General features: G+C 47.4%; 1 protein-coding gene across 3 annotated transcripts in view; it reads left to right on the top strand.

Moving 5' to 3' along the window:
- Positions 1–22,708, top strand: part of C1H1orf198 (chromosome 1 C1orf198 homolog) — a 31,365-nt gene that overhangs the window by 2,178 nt on the left and 6,479 nt on the right. For all 3 annotated transcript variants that reach the window (XR_007721490.1, XM_050769313.1, XM_050769300.1), the window contains exons 2-3: positions 10,686–10,736; positions 22,067–22,609. Coding sequence is in view for 2 of the 3 variants with exons in the window: in XM_050769313.1 (XP_050625270.1) it covers positions 10,686–10,736; positions 22,067–22,609 (594 nt within the window). In the remaining variant the exon portion in view is untranslated. The remainder of the gene's footprint in view (positions 1–10,685; positions 10,737–22,066; positions 22,610–22,708) is intronic.

Below are 22,708 nucleotides of genomic sequence, written 5' to 3'. Positions count from 1 at the left end.
AAGTGGGACTGTACTGTGCTGTGGTGCCTGCATGTCCTTCCAGGAGCAGCTCAGGAGAATTGAATCTCAGCTTTGCAAAACCAGCTGAGAGCATGTTCTGAAATGCTTCTGACCAGCCTCAGCTCAGACGGCAGAGGGGCAGATAGACCCTGTATTTTAACAGAGGTACATAGGAATGTGGCCCAGGGTAAGTTTTTGCCTGCAGTGGCTGTGTAGGTTTATAGCAGTAGGGAATTTAAATTCCCCTGGACTGGGCCAGAGGTTGGCACCAAAGTGGAGTCAGTTGTCTCATTGTTGTCCCCACGAGATCATTCATGGAGGAGGGCCAGCTCCTAGGCACAGGGATGATGGATAAGGACAGGGTAGGCTGCTGAACAGAGGTACCCACCAAATAGGTGACCCCAAGTTTGTCTTAAAGGACTGTAAACTAGATAGAGTGGGGCCCTGTGTCCCTTCCCACTTGATCAGTCTTCTGATGTGGTCCTGGGGCCTCCACAGCCCTTTCTGCTGCCCTGAAGGACACTGACTATTTCTTTGAATGGTGTCTTCCCCCCCATTGCCAGTAGTATTTTTCTATCTCACATAGCAACATTTTAAGTGAGAGCATGCAAATATAGCCTCCAAATGTGGTGACCATCTTCTAGACATTTCTTGTGTGTTGCAGGAACAAACAGAAATTGATTATATGATGCTGATCACAGATCTTCATGGTTTTGAATGTGGTCAGGGGCTCAGTTCACTCACTGAAGTTGCCTGTGCATCTGACAGGTGTGGTGTCCGTGTATGTTTTCATCCTCATCCTCTGGCCTGAGGCCCAGATGGCCCTTTGCCTTGATGACTTAACCTGGTTCTCCTCAGGGAAGGAGGCTGCTGCCTTTGAGTACTGAAGCCGTGAAGGGCCCTATCAGTCTTTAGGTTCTTGCTTCCTTGGAAATCAGCTGAGCAAATATTTCTCAAAGCCTGTTATATTAGAGACAAGGCGTTCTAGCTTAGGGTACTTCATCCTCCCATAATCTTTACCAACTCCTTTAAAAATACCCCCATGTGAACATATGATCTCAGTAAAAAAGCACAGAAGTATAGCTTCAACCTAGGTCCTAACCCCTTCCCACAGCCACCCAACCCCCTTTTGTGGAAAATCTGGAGCTGCTGCTGGAAGAACGTGTCCCAACCAGCAAAAGGAGAGAAGCCTGCAGAGCCCCAAGTCCTGGATTCTTGTCCTGACCATGCCACCAGCAAGGTGTCGTCCCTCTTAAGGGGTAGTTTGCCCCTCTGTGAAGTCTGGTGGCAGAACCAGTGGCTCACAGAGTTTCAAACTCGCTGGCCTGGCTTGGAGCAGGCACAGACATTGAGGACATGCACTTTGGGTCCAGTATTTTGGTAAGAACATTAAGGCAGGTTTGCAAATGGATGCTTTTGACGGTCTTTGACCCGCGCTGCTTGATTGCTGCGTTCTTCCTCCAGCAGTAGGGTTTCAGGAATGGCTTACTTTGGAGGGGAAAGTTTTTCATTTTAGAAGGATCACCCTGTCTGCTTCTGCTGTTTCCTGTTATCCCAAAGGAGAAAACCCCACACACCTCTGAATTGTTAAGAATGTGTTGCTCCCTGCTCCTGCCCCCAATCTCCTTGTCACTGATCTAGCGAGATGTGAGTACATGGTGAGAATTACAGGGTTCCACATTCTGTGAGACATTCTTGACTCCAGATGGTCCCTAAGCAGATGACTGGGGAGCTTGGGGCAGCTGGTGCGTCTTGTTTGCCTGGACCTACTTGCCTCTTCCATCTCTCCATATGGTGGAGCTGGGCAGGAAGGGTGTTTCAATATCCCTAACCGGGGTTTCACATGTTGTGGAACGTGGATTTTTATACCCCGGAGCCAGACAGCTCCGTCCCCTCTTCAACAGCTTGGCATGATCCACTGCCGTGTCCTTCCAGCGCCTTCATGTCTGCCCCTCCTACAGGAACCTGGGGACTTGCTGTTGCTCTCTTACTCCTCTTGGCCTTAGCTTCGTTTTCTGAAGCTGTTTTTGCCTCCCTGTATCTCCTGCATTGCCTGTGGCCTCTTAGTCCTTAGGCTAGAGGACTCCACAGGTGCTGTGGCTATGGGTACCTATGTTTAGCAAACTGCTGAGCTGCTGCACCCGTTCTGTGTGGTTAGGGCTATCTACAGAAGACCCTTCTGCAAACCTAGAAGCCTGTGTGCTGGCCAACCTAGAGGTTTGCTTGCTAAAATAAACCAATTTATTATAAAAGTTTTTACCTGTACATTAATGTTAAAAGTTTCAAACCAGGCAGAAGCAGCATTATAAAACAGCTGGTAGAATCAATCGCTTCAGAACTTTCCTTGAGCATTACATCTTCGTTAGATTTGAGTTTGGCTGCTGTGCCTCCTCATCCTCTTTGCCTTTAGTAGACTGGCCTTTTCGCTTTGAAATCTGACATTAAGAAAAAAAAAAAAAGAAAGAAAAAGAAAATTAGGGAGTTGCTTTCTCAGCATTTTGGACTCCTTTTTTAAGGAAGGTGGAATGTTTGATTTATGATTCCCACCTTTTGCCTGGTGTATCCATGGATGTTTTAGAAAGGATGGCAGGGTTTTGTGAGTCCCTCTACCTGGGGCCCTGGGCAGGAGTTGAGATGACCCTGCTTCAAATCCAGTTCCACGGGCTGAGAGGAGAGGGCGGTCGGGCCTGCTCTGTGAGCTTCCCTTTCATGCTGTGGGTTCTCTGCCCCGAGTAGCACCTGGCCTGGTTCCCTGGGAGCTAAGGCCTCTCCTCCCCAGGCACCTCTGCTAGCTCCTGTGGGAGGGTGGCCCAGTGGCAGCCAGGGAACAGGTTTAGCAAAGAAATGAAGTGACTTGGTCACTGACATGCAGGGAGGGAGGGCAGGAAGCATGGCGACAGGTGTAGAGTCATCTTTTAATTAATAAGAGTCACTTCTACACTCTAAGCAAGGGATTCCCGTAGTACTGGAGAAAATATCTATTTCTTCTTCTGAATGAATGAATGAAGGAAGGAAGATGAGACCATTTGTTTAGACTTCCTGTCATATTTTGCTCATTTCCTTAGAATTTCCTCCACCTACTCTGTATCCTGTTCCCATTACCATGCTCGTGCTGAGTTTTTGTTTTGCTGTAATCTATGGAGGACTGAGTTTCTGGATTCGTATTCATGGCGGAAAACATGCCCAGTGGTGAAATCAGGACTGTTTTTCTGTCTTTGGAACTGCAGTGTTGTATTTCCAGTTATGGAAACCCCCTTATCTCAGCAGAGTTAAAAATATTACAAGTCAAAGGGAAAAGCATGGATTCCATAAATATGTAAACAATACATCCTAAAAATAAGCAGTTGGTAAAAAAAGAACATATTTTAATCATTCTTCCATACTCTCCTCTTTTTAAATAGACTTAATTTTTTAGAGCAGTTTTAGATTCACAGCAAAATTGAGCAGAAAGTACAAAGCTCTCATTACTTTTCTGGCTCCCCCACTGTCAGCATCCACGCCACAGTGGTGCATTTGTGACAGCTGATGAATGTACATTGACACATTGTTACCACCCAAAGTCCATAGTTTGGGGTTCACTCTTGGGTTGTCCACTGTATGGATCTTGACAAATGAATAATGACATGTACCCACCACTATAATATCACACAGGAGAGTTTCACTGCCCTAAAAATTCTCTGTGTTCCACTTATTTATCCTTCCCTCCCCCCAACCCCTGGCAGCCAACGATGTTTTAACTGTCTCTATGGTTTTGCCTTTTCCAGAATGTAATATGATTGGATTCATACAGTATGCAGCCTTTTGAGATTGGCTTCTTTTACTTAGTGATACTCATTTAAGGTTCTTCCATGTCTTTCTGTGACTTGGTAGCTCATTTCTTTGCTAAATAATGTTCCATTGTCTGGATGTATCACAGTTTACTTATCCAATAACTGAAACACATCTTGGTTGCTTCTAAGTTTTGGCAATTACGAGTAAAACATCTGTGTGTAGGTTTTTTGTGTGGACCGAAGTCTTCAGTTCATCTGGGTAAATACCAAGGAGTGTGATTATCTCACTCCTGTAACATATTTATTTGTAGAAAAATAAATATAGAAATAACTACAGCAGAAGCACTGTTGAATTTGTGCATGGAGCTGCGGTTGGGAGGCTCTCAGTTGGTCAACATGTCCAGGGTGCTGTCATTATCAGTGACAACAACCAGTGTTGTCACTTGGTAATTAAGCCTTACAGTTGATCCACAGGACAGGCTCTGGCATCTCTGAGGGAGTGATGGGCACGACACAGCTCACCAGGAACAATGTGTTCCACCCTGGGTGAGCCAAGATACCCAGGCCACCTGGCATCACTACAGGGTGACACACCCTGCAACCTATGGGACTTTGTCCTGCTCACATGCTCTGCTGTCTAAACCTTATTTCTCTAGCTTATAGAATTTCTCAGTTTACATTTCTTACCTTCAAGCCAAGATGCCACAGGTGTCAACCAGAAACTCTCCTTATTTATGGACTTCAGGCAGACGAGGACCATTTCTGGCGTCAATATGTGTGTGGTCGTGTTCCCAGATCTTGATGCTGTTTTAGAATCACCCCAGAAAGCCTCACTCCCTGCCCAGCTGTTTTTCCTGGAACAGCTTGTGGAGGCCCTAAGGGAGCCCCCATGCTGGACAGCGCCCTCTGCAGGCGCTATCCATCCACACAGCAGAAAGAAACACTTGCAGAATGTGATGAAATATCAGGATGTTTGTTATGGTTGTAGCCTGTGGTGTGCTGGTAAATATTTAACAGCCGGCTCTGGGGGAGTGAGGCGGACTAGCCCTGACTTCTAGCATTTGCCAGTTGCCATGACCAGATACTCCACCGTGGCCTGTTCCATGCTCTTGGCGTGACTAACGGGATGCACAACTGGGCACCGCGCTATGTGGTATTTCCACCTTATACATACAATGGATGCAAATAACCTCAAGACCATGGATAATAGTAACTGTATTGAAATGTTGAGTTTCTAGTGTTTGTTACTCTTTTTTTGGTGGGGGGGGGCACACTTTAAAAAAACATTCAGTTTTTAGAGTAGTTTTAGGTTCCAGCAAAATTGAACAGAAGGTACAGAGAGTTCCCACGCAGACCTTTCCCAAAATGTGCACACAGACATGCATATGCGTGCAGCCTTCCCCACCATCGACATCCTAAACCAGAGTGGTGCATTGATTGCAATCAATGAACCTGCATTGTTTTTATTATTGTCACGCGAAGTCTCTGGTTTACACTAGGGGTCGCTCTGGGAGGTGTACACCATGATGGTATCATACAGAGGGGAGCCACTGCCTTAACAGAAATCCTCTGTGCGCCACCTGCTCATGCCTCCCGCCCCCCAGGCTCTGGCAGCCACTGATCTTTTTACTGTCTCCGTAGTTTTGCCTTTTCCAGAATATCATATAGCTGGAATCATACAATATGTAGCCTTTTTAGATTGGCTTCTTTCCACTTAATAATATTCATTTGAGGTTCCTCCGTGTCTTTCCACGACTTTTTATTGTGGTAAAATACGTATAACATAAAATTCACCATTTTAACCACTTTTCTGTGTGTAGTCTGAGGCATTTAGTATAATCACAATGTTGTGCAATCATCATCACCATCCATTTCCAGAACTCGTGTATTATTTGAAGTGAAATTATATCCTTTAAAGAATTAAACTCTGTATATATTAAACAATAACTCCCCATTTCCTGGCCTCAGTCCCTGATAACCTCTGTTCTACTTTCTGTCTCTATGATTTTGCCTACTCTAGGTACCTTATATAAGTGGAATCATATGATTTTTTGTCCTTGTGTCTGGCTTAGTTCACTAAGCATAATGTCTTTAAGGTTCATCCATGTTGAAGCCTGTATCAGAATTTCCTTCCTTTTTAAGACTGAATAATATTCCATTGTAGGGATAACCACATTTTGTTTATGCATTCATCTGTCAGCGGATACCTGGTTGCTTTCATCTTTTGGTTATTGTGAATGGCGCAGTTACAAACATTGGGGTATAAGGATCTCTGAGCCCCTGCTTCCAGTTCTTTTGGGTGTATACCTAGGAATGAAATTGCTGGAACAAATGGTAATTGTATGTGTAATTTTTTGAGGAACTGCCGAAGTGTTTTATATAATGGCTACTTTATTTACATTCCCACCAAAAGTGCACAAGGGTTCCAGTGCCTCCACATCCTCACCAATATTTGCTATTTTCTGCTTTTTGATAGTAGCCATCCTTGTGGTGTGAAGTATATCACCTTTATTTTTAATACAATGGATTTAATTTCAAGTTTATATAATTCACCTTTTTAATCACGCAGTTAAACAACAGGTTCAAGAAAGTCCTCAAAATTTTACAGTCAGCTCTCGTTAGTTGGTGCAAGCCTGCTCCAACACACCTCTGCTTGCAGCCTTGCAGCCTCCAAAAATAAAAGTGTCTAGGAACCACAGAGTTCTTAAGCCCTCCAGTATCCATTTTTTGTCAACAAATAAAGAAGTAAATGCTGGCGATACGATTCAAACATGTATTCCAGCACTATGGAAAAAAAATGCTTTATTATTATTATTTTTTAAATTCTGTTTCATTTAGAGTTTAGGAGGTACACACTGAATTGGATGAACATTTCCCAGAGAAGAGCAAATACTCAAGGTCTCTGGGATGTTAGGGGAAAAGATTGTGTGTGTGTGTGTTTATTCCAGAGTTCTTGGAGCTGCGTGGGGACTGGCAGAGCCTTTTACATGTAGTGCTGGCCTCTGATAATTGCCAAGTGCTCTGTGTTTCTGGTGGCTTTCTATAGCTTCCCCTCTGCTTTTTGGCTTTCTCCTCTGGGATTTGGTGATCCGAGGCATCTTTCTTCCCTGCACTCCAAAGAAGACATTGTTTCTGGAGAGATTCAGTGCTGCCTTTGGTATGGATGCCTCTTACGGAATTTGACTCTGAGGATAAGTCCTGGCCAACAATGAAGCCCACTCTCTTGTCGTGTGGCCTAAGTAACAGATGTGTTTTGGCACTTAGATGATTTCAGATCCTAGGCGCCAGAGAGGGGGGTGGGAAAGCCTTCCAGGCAGTCCTAGAAAAAGCATATGTGATTGGTCCAAGAGCATGTGCCTGGCCTCATTTTGGTTGCCTGCTGGTCACCATGGGAGTAGAAGAAAGGATAGCATTGTATGCGTGTGAGTGGGTGCCACCACTTTGCAATTCTGATCCCATTTGCATCCAACAGCCTAGGGAGCCTGTTCTTGCCACCAGTGCTTTTTGTGGCTAGAGCGTGCAGTTGAAGGCTGACATCAGAGCTTCCATCACATTTTTGTTTGGCATGTTTATTTTTGTTAAGAACTTTATTGTTTTTTATGAGCTCAGAATTACAGAAACCCAAGGAATCTGCCCCTTGACTTCATTTCTTGCTGGAGCAAACAAAAGACTATTGACTCGACACTAAGTTGGGGAGAAATCACAGTGTGACCCTTTCTCCTCCTGCGACCCCCTTGGAATTTCAGCTAATATGGGTTGCCGTCACTAGAGAGTTGGCTGTCCCCAAGCTCTGGGCTAAGTCTTTGTTCCTAAGAGTCTTATATACTGAGCCACCTTCCAAAGCCAAAAGCCTTATTATTTTAATCTTTGCAGGTTTCAAAGGGACTCAAGGTATATAATTAATATTTAGAATCATATCAAGTAACAGGGGAGTCCAGCTACATCATGCCCCGCCCTGGCCAGCGTTCCTGCCCTCTGCCTGCCCCGCAGGTGTTCATACACTTCGTCTTTCCATTTGGGTGGCCAGCGGCCTGTTCAATTCTGGATGGAAGGAGCACCTTTGCCAGTTGATTTCCATTTACCTTCTTCCAAAGATCCAAAGCTGTGGATCTACCCTGTGGATGGCTGGCCGTTCCTCCTGGGACTAAGAGCTGTGAAGAGCCGGTGAAGTCTTAGAGGGAGTGTGAGTGTGGGGTGTGGAGGCTGGGGAGGAAAATCAACCTGTGAAAATATACAGGCTTGTGCAGAGATCATTTATTCACGAAGAGTTAATGAATGATTAACTAGAATAAATGATACTTATTCCATCGGCCCCTTTTATTTTTCCCATGTGAAAACAAAGCCCTTCTTGGTTTGATTACTTCTAAAAGGAACTCAGAGAGTTCTGAGGATTTTAGGGACTTTGGTTATTTAGCTTAACTGTACCCCTAGCATACACACAGAGACATGGACCAGGAGCCCCCTACAGCTGAAGGCTGGCCTTCTACCTCTGCTAGGAGACATCTAATCGCAAAGCCTTGGTAACTCACATTCCTTCAGGCATCCATTTCCATTTTTGGAGGAACGAAGTTTGTGCATTGGGAAGTAACTTGAGTGTAACTGAAATTCCAAACAAAATGAGGTTCCTCTCATTTTTAAAGGTTTTGCTTGACAGCCATGAGGCAGTGCATACCAACCAGTTCAGAAGTCAGGATCATAAGCAAATACCATTACAGGAGAATGACTGTAACACTTTGAGGATGGGGGTCACCTTACTGTGCACACGGTCATCAGTTGCACACACTACGTGGTTCTCAGAACTGACTGATACACTTTAATGCAGCTTGACCCAGTTTGTAGGGCTTTCCCCCCACTTTTGTAATTCTTAATATTTATAACTAGTATCTTTGTTAGTGGTGTTTTTTTCCTGATATAAATATGTTTAGTCCTTTTATATGCACTCCTGGGAAAATAAAGACCTAATTCTGGCCTTTCACACTGCCTCCTCTCTGGGTTTTCCTTGCTCTTTACCCCCAGTATATGTGAAGTATTTGTGCCACAAATGTGCCAGTCCCTACTGCACAGAACCAAGGCACACAGCACAGCCATCAGGACACAGAACCGGATCTCTACCCTGTCGATGGCCAGCTCTTCCTCCTGGGGCCAAGAGCTGTAAGGAGCCTGTGCCCCCACATTGAGAAGTCTTGGGGGAGTGTGAGTGTTGGGAGGGGGAGATTGTGGGGGAAAATCAACCTGTGAAAGGATCTGGGCTTGTGCAGAGTTTGTTTATTCACATATTCTCAAAGAGTGAGTGAGCGTCCGCTACGGGCAGTCACTGAGTCTTCCAGGCACTGGGGATAGAGGAGTGGACAAAGGCCCTGCTCTGTCACCCTTGTCATCTAGGGTTGGCCGTGCTTGGGCTGTGCAGGAGAGTCATCACACACTTCCTTCCCCATCCCTCCTTCTTGGGAATAGGCCTTCAGCTGCCCAGACCCTGGCATGCCTTCGTTATTCGAGTTCAAAGACTGGCCTCCCACTGGCCGTTCATGTTAGGAGGTGTCTGCAGAGAGAATGCACGCTCAGGGTCTGGAAGGCTGAACGTGTACACTTATATGTTGGTGAGGCACTCCCCCTGCGTGGGCCCTGGCATTTGCCCCCAGTGTCTGAGGCTAAGCTGGGGTGGCAGAGGCTCTGTCAGAAGCTGAAAGAAGAGGGTCTGTGCAGAACTGGTTTGTCCTGTAGATGAGAGGGAAGCCAGACCACTTGACTTAGGGGCACCGTGTCAGTGTATCTCTGGGTGGGAAGAAAACAGTTATCCAGGGATACTTAGGGAAGGACATAAATCACCTGGAGTTTTGGGGAGATATGGATATGATCTCAGTTTAAAATATTTTATCCCATTTTCGCCTGTATCACCCAGTGTGTCCTGATTTTTCATTCTGAAAATAGTTCCCAGTAGAAGCAGTCAGACCTGGTGCACACCTGTAGTCCCAGCTGCTCTGGACACCAAGGCAGGAGCATCGTTTGAGCCCAGGAGTTTGCGTCCAGCCTGGCCAACATACTGAGACCCCATCTTTTAGAACAAACAAACAAACAAACAAAAGTTACCCAATTGAAGCTGGACACAGATGAGACATTTGCTAGCACAGGAATAACTGCAGGCAGAGGGTGGGACCTAAGGAAAGGTGACTTCTCCAAGTTATTTGTGCAGGCCAGTGAACAAAACATACTGGATCCAAGGTCAAATTCCTAGTGATTGTTCTGTAGGGCTCTTTCTGTCCTGCTCTGTTTGGTGGGGGTGGGGCGTGATTTCAGAGTTCTTGTTATAATTAGTCACATGGATTACATTGGTGTTTTTCTTAATTGATTCTGCTGATCCATGCCCTTGAGCTCTCCGGTAGGCCTGTTGGGGAGGAGGGGAGCTCCTGTGTTGGCATTGACTGGCAGATTATGGCCTGGCATTATTTTCCCAGATTACCTCATTTAATCCTTATAACAGCCCTGCAAGGGAAGTATCATTCTACTTTTACAAATGAGAAAACTGAGGCTCAAAAAGGCTAAATCATCTTCCCATGGCCACACAGCTAATCATTGTTCAGGGCTGAGTCTGTGCCTGATTCTGCTGAGACCATCAAGCTCTGGTCCACTCCTACTCAGCTCATCTGTCTGAGTCCATTGGGGGGACTCACTGGCATATACCCTGTTGTCTGTTTGGCTGGGGAGGGGAGTGTCTGGCAGCCTCAGCGGGAAAGGTGAGGGAGCAATCTGGCCAAGATGGTCAGCACGTTATATTGAGAGTGTCAAAGCATCAGGCTCGTTTAGAGCCAGCAGTTGGGATTATTCCTAAGTTTTGGTTCCCTCATGGTCCTGGGTGGATGTTTGCATGGGATATGTCTAGGTTTGGATTTCAGATTTATTCTTGAATTTTTATTTCAGGATCTAACTTGGCAAGATGAGCACTCTGCCCCTTTCTCCTGGGAAACAAGGGTAAGTTGGATTAAATTTAGATCTATTTGTTCCTTTAAAAATAATTGAATAATTGTATATTTTTCTTTCAACATTTGATGGACTCAGAAGACAGCCCCCTGACTGCCAGGCTGCAGGGGATGTGCCCATTGTTGGTAGAAAAGGAGGGGATGGGAGGAGCATGGTGAGGAACTAGGAAACTATTGTGTGTGGTTTGGTGATAGAGTTCAAAGTAGTAGTGCTTTAGCCAGGGTCCAGTGAGGCCCCATGATGCCCATTGATTAAGGGGGCCAGCCCTCTTGGGGGCCCTTTCTCTGCTCATGCCTCTAGTCCCCAGCACTTAGCACCTTGGTGAGAGATGCCCATAAGACAAAGTTTTGAGCAAATGAGAGGCGACGAGCCGGTTGACAGACGTAGACGTGCATTTAGCTAATTCATCCCAACTTGGATCACTATTCTGTCTCCCAGCCATTCTTCTTCATCATTATCATCATCATTGCCAGAGCTGCTTAAGAGCATCAAGCTTCACTGATGTTAATTCATTTTCCCCTCTCCTAAGTTGCCCCAGTAGAAGTACATTCATAAGCAAAATGACTAAAAGGCAGGTGTCTTTAACCCAAGGAACAGAAATAAAAGACCAAGATTTTCTGAATTCTAGAACAATTTGGTGGTGTGTGTTGGAGGGTTCTTTACATCATGAGAGTGTGTTACAGACAGAGACAGTGGTGAGCCTGGAATAGGGCTTGGACTCCTGGGCAGATCAGGGTTTTTAAATACTGAAACTTCAAGGTTTTTTGTGGTTTTTCACTTGTCCACATTGTTGCTGATCAGAGCCCTCATCCCAGCAGGAGGCCTATGAGCAGGGTGGGCCCGAGTGAAGGACCCTGAGAGGCCCTTATGTAAGCGACTGTGTCTTAAAATGAGATGTTGCCCAAGGGTTCAGATGGACAAGGACCGCTGGCACTGTTCTTGGTACACAGACAGTATTTAGTAACCTATTGCCAATTGCCCTGAGTGAAGCGAGCTGGCCTCAGGGCATGGGAGCATGGGACAGTTGAGATGATTGTTAGAGTTAAGAGGTGATTTTGGGAAAGACATGGCATTAATTTAGTCTCCCTAGGGATCTGGGTACTGGTTGCAGGGGTGACCAACATTGTCTTGGGAGAGAGCACAAGATGTTAAGGAGCCACCTGCAATTGGAATAGCTCCTAAATCCAACACTGGATCCTGTGTCTACTGACATTGCAAAGGAAGTCATAGGTGGGTAAAAAGTGCATCATTACATGGATTCTCAGCCGGGGCCCTCAATATTCCTTTTCTATGGGCTCCCAAAATGGGTAATTGTGAGAAACACTAATCCTATAGATGATATCTAGTGGTAATAGCCAGATAGATTCTCTGTGTGTTGGAAATGAGCAACCTTGGGTGTGGTGGCCCAGAAAGCAGTGCAGATTTTGCTGGACTGGGTCTGTAGTTGATGATATCACAGTGATAAAGGCAGAGGAAAGTAAAAAATAGTTAAAGTGTCCTAAGACCTAAGCTCATCATGTTCCCCATAAGAATATCTATTCTCTTAAGAATTTACCTTGTTAAATGTTCCCGAATCAGCTATTTGTGGGACAGGACATTTCATCTTTTATTAACTTGGCATAAAAGACATTCTGGGACAAGGTAATGCAGCTCCTGAAGTGGCCACTGATACAGACACAGCTGCTGGGGCCAGAGTGGGAAACAGGTGCCCGGAGAAGTTCTCGAGAACAGAAAGAGCAAGTACAGTCCACTTGGATCACACTTGTGCTGAGAGACTCATTGTCCACAGATGCCAGCATATCTGGTCCCTTAGGAACCAGTGTAAATTGAGGAAGCTTGCTAAAATCCGGTTAACATGTGTCACCCATCATAACTGGCATGCTTTTAGTAAAGTGTAGTCTTCATTGCTCAGAGTTTGCAGTTTCATTTCATGTTCCTGTTAGATGAGAGTTCCAGTTTGTTTCACAAACTGTTGGGCTCACTCTGTGTCCTCACCTTCCTGTTTGATCTCTTGAGGTCAGACTTACTAGAGTTTGCTATTAGAAATGTCTAGGGGCAAAATAGAGGGTATCTCGGAGAGCAAGGGAGCTGTCCCTTCCTCCTTCTTCACTAGGCAGTGCCGAGTTTTAGAAGCCCATCACTCATTCCTCTTTAGTCTTAACCCTGGAGTGCCCTGCCACCCTGCTTGAAGAGATTTGCCAAACTCTTCTTAAGACTTCAAGGCTTATAAGATCCTCATTGGAGAGCCACAAACAGGAAGTGGCTTTAGTGAAGGTAGGACCCCTCAATCTCCAGTTGCAGGAATGGAGGGAGACTTGGACCCATTTCTTGTTACCTCTCAATTGATGCCTTCCTAACTCTATCAGTTCTCTATAGATGCATAACAAACTTAATGGCTTGAAGCAGCATTTTATGTGTTGATGATTGTGTGGGTCAGTGGTTGGAGCAGGGCTCAGCTGGACTGTTCTTCTGTCGGCCTTGCTTGGGATCACTCATGTGTCATCTGATCTCCTGATGGGAACTCGATGCTCTGAGAACCTTGCTCATGTGTCTGGTTGGTGCTGGGTGTTAGCTGGGCCACATGTCTCCAGCAGCCAGCCTGGACTTCTTCACACAGAGGTGGAGAGATTCGTGTGCAGGAACAGAAGTGTACGAGGACTCTTTTTGAAGCTTAGGCTGGGCAATTGCATAGTATCACTTCTGCTCTGTTCTGCTGGTCAAATCAAGGCACAAGCCAGGCCAGATTCAATGTGTGAGGGAAGAGATTGCACCTCTTGATAGAAGAGCTGCGGTGAGTTTGCACCCATTTTAAATCTAAGATTCCATGCCCTAGTAGCTATGTCATTCATTCCATGCTTAACCTTGGTTACTTCTTTCCATTTTTAATTAATCACTCATCGATTTTTTTTAAGTTTTATTTTTAATTGTGGCAAAATACACACAACATAAAATTTCCCATCTTAATCATGTTTAAGTGTATAGTCTGGTGGCATTAAGTACGTTCACATTTCTGTGCAAACATCATCATCCATCTTGAGAACTCTTTTCTAAAATTATTATTTTTAATTGACAAATGAAAAATTATATATATTTATGATGTATAACAAGATGTTTTGATATGTGTACACATCGTGGAATGATTAATCCACACCTCCAGAACTCATCTCACAAAACTGAAACTCTGTTCCCACTAGAGAATGACTTCCCCCGACTCCCACTAGCCTGCGGCAGCCACCATCTATTTTCTGTCTCTGAAATCATTCATTGATTTTTTTTTCCAGTAGACATTTATTGTGTACCCTGTTTATGTCAGACATTATGCCGCAGGCCCAGAGTTGAGCATATGCCACTTCTGTGCTCGAAAAACAGCTCAGTGAGTGGACAGCTATGTTTGGTGGCAAATCTCACTTAGGACAAAAGCTATAGCCACCAAGTCACTCCAGTCATTTTCCCCATTCATTTAACCCATATTTGTACACATGTTGGGTAGATGTAACCTCATGCCCTCCTTCAGCTATTCAGTTCAATAGGCATTTAACGGATGCCAGCAGAGTGCCCAGCTCTGACTTCTCCATCCTCTGACAAACCTACCTACACAAAGGTAAGCCTGACCCAAGGTCACGGCCATGGGCAGAATTAAGAATCACAGGGATTTTTGGTTTCTCACCCAACTTTTGCACCTCCGTATGGGTTCCTTTCTCTTGGCCAGCCCATGACCGTTCCACCTCCACAGAATGAGCTGCAGTTGTGCTTGGGACTGGTGGTCGCTGCCCCCATGCAACACAGCTTTGATCATGAGAGCTCACTGTGGCCTCACTGTAGCAGCTGTGCGCCTGCCTCATTTTCCAGCCTGTCCCCCATGCCTCAGTTGCCTCCTCTGAGGCTGATGCTGGCTGTGGTGCCTCTGTTGCCCAGACTTCTTCCATCGTGGAAGGGAGGCCTGCCGGTCCCAGAAGTGGTGGGGGTGGTCGTGATTGTCATCTTTTCCACTCATCGATCAGCTTGACAGGCGTGCAGGTGGAGAGGGGGCCAGTGGGGACCTAATGGTGCATTACTATCTCATGCTACTGCTGTTTTGAGAGGAAAAAACTCAGCACTTAGAAGGCTTCAGACGGGATGAGGAGGCAGGGAGTGGAGAGAGGATTCTTTACATTCCCCAGGCGGCCTGGGCTGGAGAATTCAGAGGAGAAAATGCCTTTGGGGCAGGTCAGGCCCTGTCTCAAAGTTGGCTGGGCTCTTGGGACCCCATCCCCAGCCTTGGTTGGCTGGGCTCTTGGCTGGCTGGGCTCTTGGTTGGCTGGGCTCTTGGTTGGCTGGGCTCTTGGTTGGCTGGGCGTTTTGACCCTGTCCCCAGCCTTGCCCCTCCTCCAAGCTGTCTGTCTGCTTCTCCTTTCTGGCTACCCCATTCCTTCACCTGATGTCCAGCTGCCTATTAGGACAGTAAGTAGGTTGGGCTGGGGATCGGTTTCTTGATTTGGTGGATATCAAAAGATCTCAGGGGGCCAGTATAGATCATTCCCAGAGTAGGGAAGCCTTCCAGAGCCCTCCTCGGGAAGACATGTAAACATTTATGAGCACAGGCCCTTCCTCCGTGCTGTGCCCATGATAGGGATGTGTGTGCACTTTGAATTCTTTCACTCTCGGGAGGCTGGTGTCCCTGTTCACGCTGTGGGTCAGGACACCGGGATGCAGGGGGTCAGGTGCCTGGCAGGTCGAGTGGACGAAGAGCAACTGGAGCTTGGGTCTATCTGTGGCTTGCAGGGCTTTGCTGCCCATGGTGGGACAGAAGGGCTGTTTCAGCAGGATGTTCCTGGACATAGAGGATTCACTGGCTCTGCTCGGTGGTTCCTCCTCACTACCAGTCACAAGGTTTCTGAGAGGCAGGGCACCCTGGGGTGGCACCCACCCACCCGCAGCTTGGTCTCTGCGCTCCTCACCGAGACCCCCATCTCTGCCCAGCAGTCCCCTCCCTTCCTCCTGCCCTTCCTCTGGGCTGTGCCTCACCCCTTCCCGAGACAACAGTGGACCCCTGTGGGCCTCTGCTCTCGACCTTTCCCTGCTCTCCATGTATGTGGGGTGGTGTCACTCGCTCAGCCCTGCCCTCACCCTGCACTGCCATCCCACAGGCTCTGTTCTCGCCCACCTCAGAGACTATGTTCCCTTGAACCTCAGTGTTTTGCTTAGTCCCCTGACGCCCATCCACCTGAGAAGGCCCCACCTGCCCTCCAGACTCAGCACAAAGCCTCTTTTCACACTTGTCCCAATCAGGAATCTCACCACGTGCCTGGTGTGTGCTGAGCACCCTCCCTGCATTGCAGCATGTAATCCTCACAACAATCCACTTTACAGATGAGGAAAGCAAGGCATAAAGTGAGGATGTGAACCAGGCAGTCGTAAGCCCAGGGCTGGGCCCTTCACCCCTGTGCAGCTTCCAGAGTTGCCCTCTTCCTTGTTACCGTTAGGAAGCACTGTGATAGAGGAAAAACAGGGATCGTGCTGATGAATTCCTTGTTGGTGCATCTTCGTCCCTGTGAGATGATGAGCCCAGAATGGCAGACACAGTTATTTGTCCCTTAACCTTGACATCCCTGGGGCCTGGTGCACCTCTGCACCCATGCCCTGTTGGGCCTCCGCTGAGTTCTCCCTGGCTGGTGTTTGTTGCCTTAGAGCCTGACGGGGCGGGTGTTTGTTTGCTTACATTCATTGCCCCGTCTCTTTGGGCCCCTGGGTTTGTCCCTGCCAGCTGCCACTTCTACTGAATTTGTGATTTGAAGGTTTTGAGTGTCCTCCCACTCATCTTCCTCCTCTTCCCTCTTTGGAGGGGAGGTGGCAAGAATCGGTGTTAAGTGGTTGGTGAATGTATTAGGATCTGCTCCATTAAATGGTGATCTTTTCTGACAAGGCTTCTGTAGCCTTTGTCTCAACAATTTAGATCTGGCCAAGGCTGCCAAGCCAAACAGTTAGTTTTGGCAGCCTGCCCTCGTCTTTTACTGAAATATTACACATTCCTCTTCAGTGAGTGGGACGTTAAAAATAGACACTGGGCTCAGTTGTGGTCCTTCTGTTTTTAGAACAGACATGGCCAACTGAGACCCAGCTCCCCGCATGGGACGACTGATGCCCAGCCCTGGCCTGGCTGGAGGGAGTCCGCCCAGCAGAGCCTCCGTGGGCACTTGGGACATTGAGGCTGGGCTGTCAGTGTTGCTGTTAGGAGGGACGGTTTCCTTGTGGGCTCTCCTATCTCCCCTGTCCCACTAAGTTGAATCCCCAAACCCCGGCTTTCTGTCTGTGGCCAGTGCCCATGAGTTGGCGTTCCGTGGCCCATGGGTTCCTCCCCTTCATGAGCCTCATCCTCCCGCCAGCCCTGGCTCCCTGTTGCTCAGTGCCGTGGGAGAGGGCTGACATGACCTCCTTTCTCAAGAGCCCAGCTCTTTCCACACCTGTAGAAAACGGATTTTTGTTCTAGGAAAGTCTAGGACGTGCCCTGGACTGGAAGACGGGGAACGGCCAACAGTGTGGAGTCACCGAAACAAAAAGCAGTAAAACTTACTTTGAAATGGCAAAAGGGGCTCTGCCTTCCTGTGGCCTGCATGTCGATGTGTCTTTGAAAATGAGCTTGGAGCCACTTTTCGCTCTGTCCTGGTGCTGCGTGCACAGACACCAGGACAGGTCCCGCCCGGGTAGAATGAGGTCCCTGGGCGGGATGGGCTGCAGTACCTGAGAGATGGGCTTCATCTCCCTGGGGCCCCCACCTGGCCCTGCTAGAGTCTGTTTTTATTATAGTTCCTGGAGTTTTTGAGCTGAGCAGAGTTGATCTAGACAGGAAAAAAGATTCTTCCCCTACCCCAAGAGGTTTGTGTCTAGAAATTCTAGATGACAAACCCGTTTCCTTTGGGGAAAGCAGTGGGGAAGAGGCCTAGCACCCAGCAGGGTGATGGATGAGGGCAGGTTTTTTTTTTTTTTTTTGATATATAGTTGTTTGAAATATTGATGGGGTACATGTGATATTTCGTGAAATCATAGACTGTATGTTCACATTGGGGAATTTGGGGCATCCATCACTTCGAGTATTTATCATTTCTGTGTGTTGGGAGCATTTTACATCCTCTCTTATAGCTATTTCAAAATACACAGCACACTTCACTATAGTCACCCCTCTCTGCTATTGAACACTAGAGCAAACGCTTACTCCTTCTATCTCCTTAACCAACCTCTCTTCATCCCCTTCCTACCCACACACCCTTCCTAGCCTGCAGTATCTATTTCTTCTACTCCCTGTCCTCATGAGATCATCAGGGCTGTTTCGTTAAAGGAGATTGTGGTTATATGTTATTTGCAAAATTATGAACAGCATACACATACATAGGGAAAAAGACTTAGAAGCAAATGCATTGGAACTTTTTTCTTCTCTAAGTTCTTGTCTTCCCCATAGTCACCTCCAGACCCCCTAAACTAGGTAGCTGCTTCTGCCAGCAAAGCCGTCTCCTCTAGCCAGATGACACCCTCCTCTGAAGAGCTGTTGCCAGGTTTCCAGGTCTCCTGTTACCCAAGCAGGGATGGGAGCAACCTCTGTCATTCTGTTTGAGGAGGTCACACCCAGCTAAGTGCTGCCTGGTTCCCTTCCCGCAGCACCCCTGCAGCAGCCCAGGAACCACTGTGATGGGCGTCTCCCCCCAGCATCCCTGGCTCTGCCCACTGCTGCCCTCCACGTACACAGGAAGTTCTGTCTCACCTTCTAGAGGCTTCTGAGCAAAGACACCCATGGGAGAAATTGCTGATCCTAAAAAAGCCTGGGGTTTGATGAAGTGCTCAGTTTTAAGTGCTGTCCTTACACTACAATTTCCAGATCAAAGTCAACTCTGTCCCCTGAGCTGGGCCCCACTTCTGAGCCATTTTTAGTGATTCGCCTATTTCAAGAAACCGTCATCTCTATCCCACAGTTTTTCTGTATTCTGTTGTGGAATTTGGAAATACGCAGAGTATTCAGAATGCATCACTCAGAAACAGTCCTTTAAAATCAAATTAGATCACACACATACATAAAGAAATCCTACTGTGTCCACTGCTCCTGGTGGCTTCCATGGGTGTCGTACCTGGTGTTATTTTGTAATGCAGGATGCCCAGCCATGGATTCAGGCTTGGAATCTCTCGATCCAGGTTGAAATCCCAGCTGCCGATCTCCTATTGGGCTGGTGACCTAGGACAATTCTCCATTTTCTCATTTGTAGAATGAAAATAATTTAGAAACAACATTCCTGACACATCAGGCACACTGAGTAATCTACATTGTCTTTAACCAGAGCTCCTGGAAGAACCAGTGCTTTGATGGCTGTCGCCCAGGTTGGAGTGCAGTGGCACGGTCTTGGCTCACTGCAACCTCTGCCTCCTGAGTTCAAGCGATTCTCCTGCCTCAGCCTCCTGAGTGGCTGGGATTACAGGCGTGCATACCATGCCCGCCTAATTTTTGTATTTTTAGTAGAGACAGGGTTTCACCATGTTGGTCAGACTGGTCTCAAACTTCTGACCTCGTGATCTGCCCGCCTTGGCCTCCCAAAGTGCTGAGATTACAGGCGTGAGCCACCGCGCCCGGCCCTTGGGTTTTCTTTCCAATAACATTGAGCTTCAGGGCAGCCTAGGCTTGCGTTTTAAAGTTGAATTCTTCATGGCCTCATGATCTCATCTCCCAAGCCTGGGGGGAAGACGTCTGGCCGTCAGAAGCTGGGGTTTTAGAAGTCTTAGACTCAAGAGAGCGTGTGCAGCTCTCTCTGTTCAGGGCCTGCAGTTCACACAGGAAAAGCAGTATTTCCATCCGTGCCCTGACAAATACGCCCCTGCCTGTTGACAAGAATCCTGGGAGAGTGCTGCTGTCTGCAGAGACCTAAAGAACTGAACAGACCATTGATTATGTGGAAGACTGTGCATGAAAGGCACGAAGAACCATGTTGTGTATCTTAAGTTAGCACAGGCAGTTTCAAATTATTATACTCAGTGACTGAAAATGCTACTGTGATGTACATCTGGTGGCATTAGAAATTGGGGCAGCCGCTAGAAAGCAGATTTGATAGTATGCATCCAAAACCATAAAAAGGAAAGGTTTAAATTGTTTGTATTTTGATATTTCACTTCTAGAAATCTGTCTAAAAATTTAACCCCAAATGAGGAAGAGATTGTATGCATGAAGATGTTTATGGCAACCTTAATTATAACAATAAGGCCTAGAAATAGCAAATTGTCTGATAATAAGAAAATGGTTAAGTAGGTGGTGTGACAGCTACTGAAATATTTTTACAGCCATTAAAAATAATGGTTATAATGACTATAAACAACATGGATGATGCTTATGATTAAGTGGAAAAGCAATACCCCAAATCACATGCCCAGCAGAACTACAGCCTCATAAAACACATATATGAAAATGGTTACATAGAAATAACAAAAAGCAGTAGTGATTATGGGAGGAGGGAAGGATTGTGACTGATTCTTCTTCTTTTTTCTATTTCCCAAACTTTTTGTCATGTAGTTTTATTACTTTTGTTTATTTATTTTTAGTATATATTTTCTTTTTTCTTTCTTTCTTTTTTTTTATTTGAGATGGAGTTTCACTCTTGTTGCACAGGCTGGAGTGCAATGGCGCAATCTTGGCTCACCACAACCTCTGCCTCCTGGGTTCAAGCGATTCTCCTGCCTCAGCCTTCCTGAGTAGCTGGGATTACAGGCATGCGCCACCATGCCTGGCTAATTTTGTATTTTTAGTAGAGACGGGGTTTCTCCATGTTGGTCAGGCTGGTCTCGAACTCCTGACCTCAGATGATCCACCCGCCTCGGCCTCCCTAAGTGCTGGGATTACAGGCGTGAGCCATATCGTGCCCGGCCTATTTTTAATATATTTTTTGAGACAGGATCTTGCTCTGTTGCCCAGGCTGGAATGCAGTGGTGCAATTGTGGCTCACTGCAGCCTTGGCCTCCCAGGCTCAAGCAATCCTCCCACCTCAGCCAACTGAGTAGCTGGGGACCACAGGCATGTGTCACCATGGCAATTTTTAAAAAAAAATTTTAGCAGAGAAGGGGTCTCACTTGTTGCCCAGGCTGGTCTTGAACTGGACACAAGCGATTTTCTATCCTTAGCCTCCCAAAGTGCTAGGATTACAGGCGTGAGTCACCACATCTGGCATATTAATTTATTTTAGAAAGAGGCAGGGAAGTATGAGGGAGTAGAAATGGTGAGGGAAGAGAGAAGTCTTCAAAACTGATTTTAGAAATAATTGAGATTACAAATGGCTTGTTCTGCAGAGCTTGGAAGACAACATTCTACTCCAAAGAGGTGGTTTAGGTTGCCGTGTAATGATTTTGGTGGTCAAAACAGCTCAGCAGTATCATTTTTAGAGATCACTGTGGTTAGCAGCATCCAGATCAAGGAAAGCATTTTGTGGGTGCTCAGATGTGGGGCATGGGCTGTGATGGGTCCTGGGCCCTGCCCTCTGGGTGTTTGTGATCTGAGGCTGGGTTCTGACCCTGGCTGCGGAGTGGCCTTTTGTTGCAGTGTGCACCTTTCCTCATAATCCTCCCAGTGAGGGTTGTCACCTGCCAGGAAGGTGCTAGAACCACGCTGGAGGAGACAGGCGGGTGCCCTGTTTACCAAGCAGAGAGCCCTTACTCATCGGTAATACTCAGATGCCTTGAGCTGCATGTAGCATAGTGCATGAGGGGGTGTATTAGTGTGTTCTTGTGTTGCTTTGAAGAAATGCCTGAGACTGGGTAGTTGATAAAGAGAAGAAGTTTAATTGGCTCACAGTTTAGCGGGCTGCACAGGAAACATGGCCTCGGCATCTGCTTGGCTTCTGAGGAGGCCTCAGGGGGCTGTGGCTCATGGTGGAAGGCAGAGGAGAGCAGGTATCTCAAATGGTAGAGCAGAAGCAAGAGGGAGAGAGGCAGGGGGAGGTGCCACACTCTTTTAAATGACCAGATCTCATGGGAACTCACTCTCATGAAGACAGCATCCGCCACATGATCCAGACACCTCCCACCAGGCCCCACCTCCAGCACTGGGGATTACAGTTCAGCATGAGCTTTGGGAGGGGACCCCCACCCACACTCTGTCATCCGGCCTTGGCATTTAAGCTTCTGATGCATTTCAGGTGTGCAATGGAAGTCCTGACCATACCCACCACTCAGGACAGACAGTTCCAGCACATGGGCAACAACTCGTGTGTGGCTGGCATGTGTCCGCATGCTGAGGAGGGGGTACGTGAGCTGGCACACCTGTAATGGTCGATTCTCAGTATCACTTTCTTTTTTCTCTCCTTTCTCACATCCCACCCTAGAGTCAGATGGAGTTCAGTATCTCCGCCCTATCCATCCAGGAGCCGAGCAACGGCACCACCGCCAGCGAGCCCAGACCCCTGTCCAAAGCTTCCCAGGGCTCCCAGGCCCTCAAGTCCTCCCAAGGCAGCAGGTCCTCCAGCCTGGACGCCCTGGGCCCCACCAGGAAGGAGGAGGAAGCATCCTTCTGGAAGATCAATGCCGAGAGGTCCCGAGGGGAGGGGCCTGAGGCCGAGTTCCAGTCGCTGACCCCTAGCCAGATCAAGTCCATGGAGAAGGGGGAGAAGGTCTTGCCTCCCTGCTACCGGCAGGAACCTGCCCCGAAGGACAGGGAGGCCAAGATGGAAAGGCCCAGCACCCTCCGTCAGGAGCAGCGTCCCCTTCCCAACGTGAGCACCGAACGCGAGAGAGCCCAGCCCATCCAGGCCTTCGGCAGCACGCTGCAGGAGGCCGCCCCCTCCCAGCTCGAGGGGAAGCTGCCATCTCCTGACATCAGGCAGGACGACGGGGAAGACACCCTGTTCTTGGAACCCAAGTTTGCACAGGTGGGTGGCCTGCACTAACGTGTTCTCAGGCAGGGTTATACCTTCTTCCATGGGGACTGAGAGGGTCCCCCACAAAGCAGGCAGGCCACAGGTGCCCAT

This window comes from Macaca thibetana, chromosome 1, assembly GCF_024542745.1.
Source record: "Macaca thibetana thibetana isolate TM-01 chromosome 1, ASM2454274v1, whole genome shotgun sequence".
In the NCBI taxonomy this organism is placed as follows: domain Eukaryota; kingdom Metazoa; phylum Chordata; class Mammalia; order Primates; family Cercopithecidae; genus Macaca; species Macaca thibetana.
This window is presented reverse-complemented; position numbering and strand designations above follow the sequence as displayed.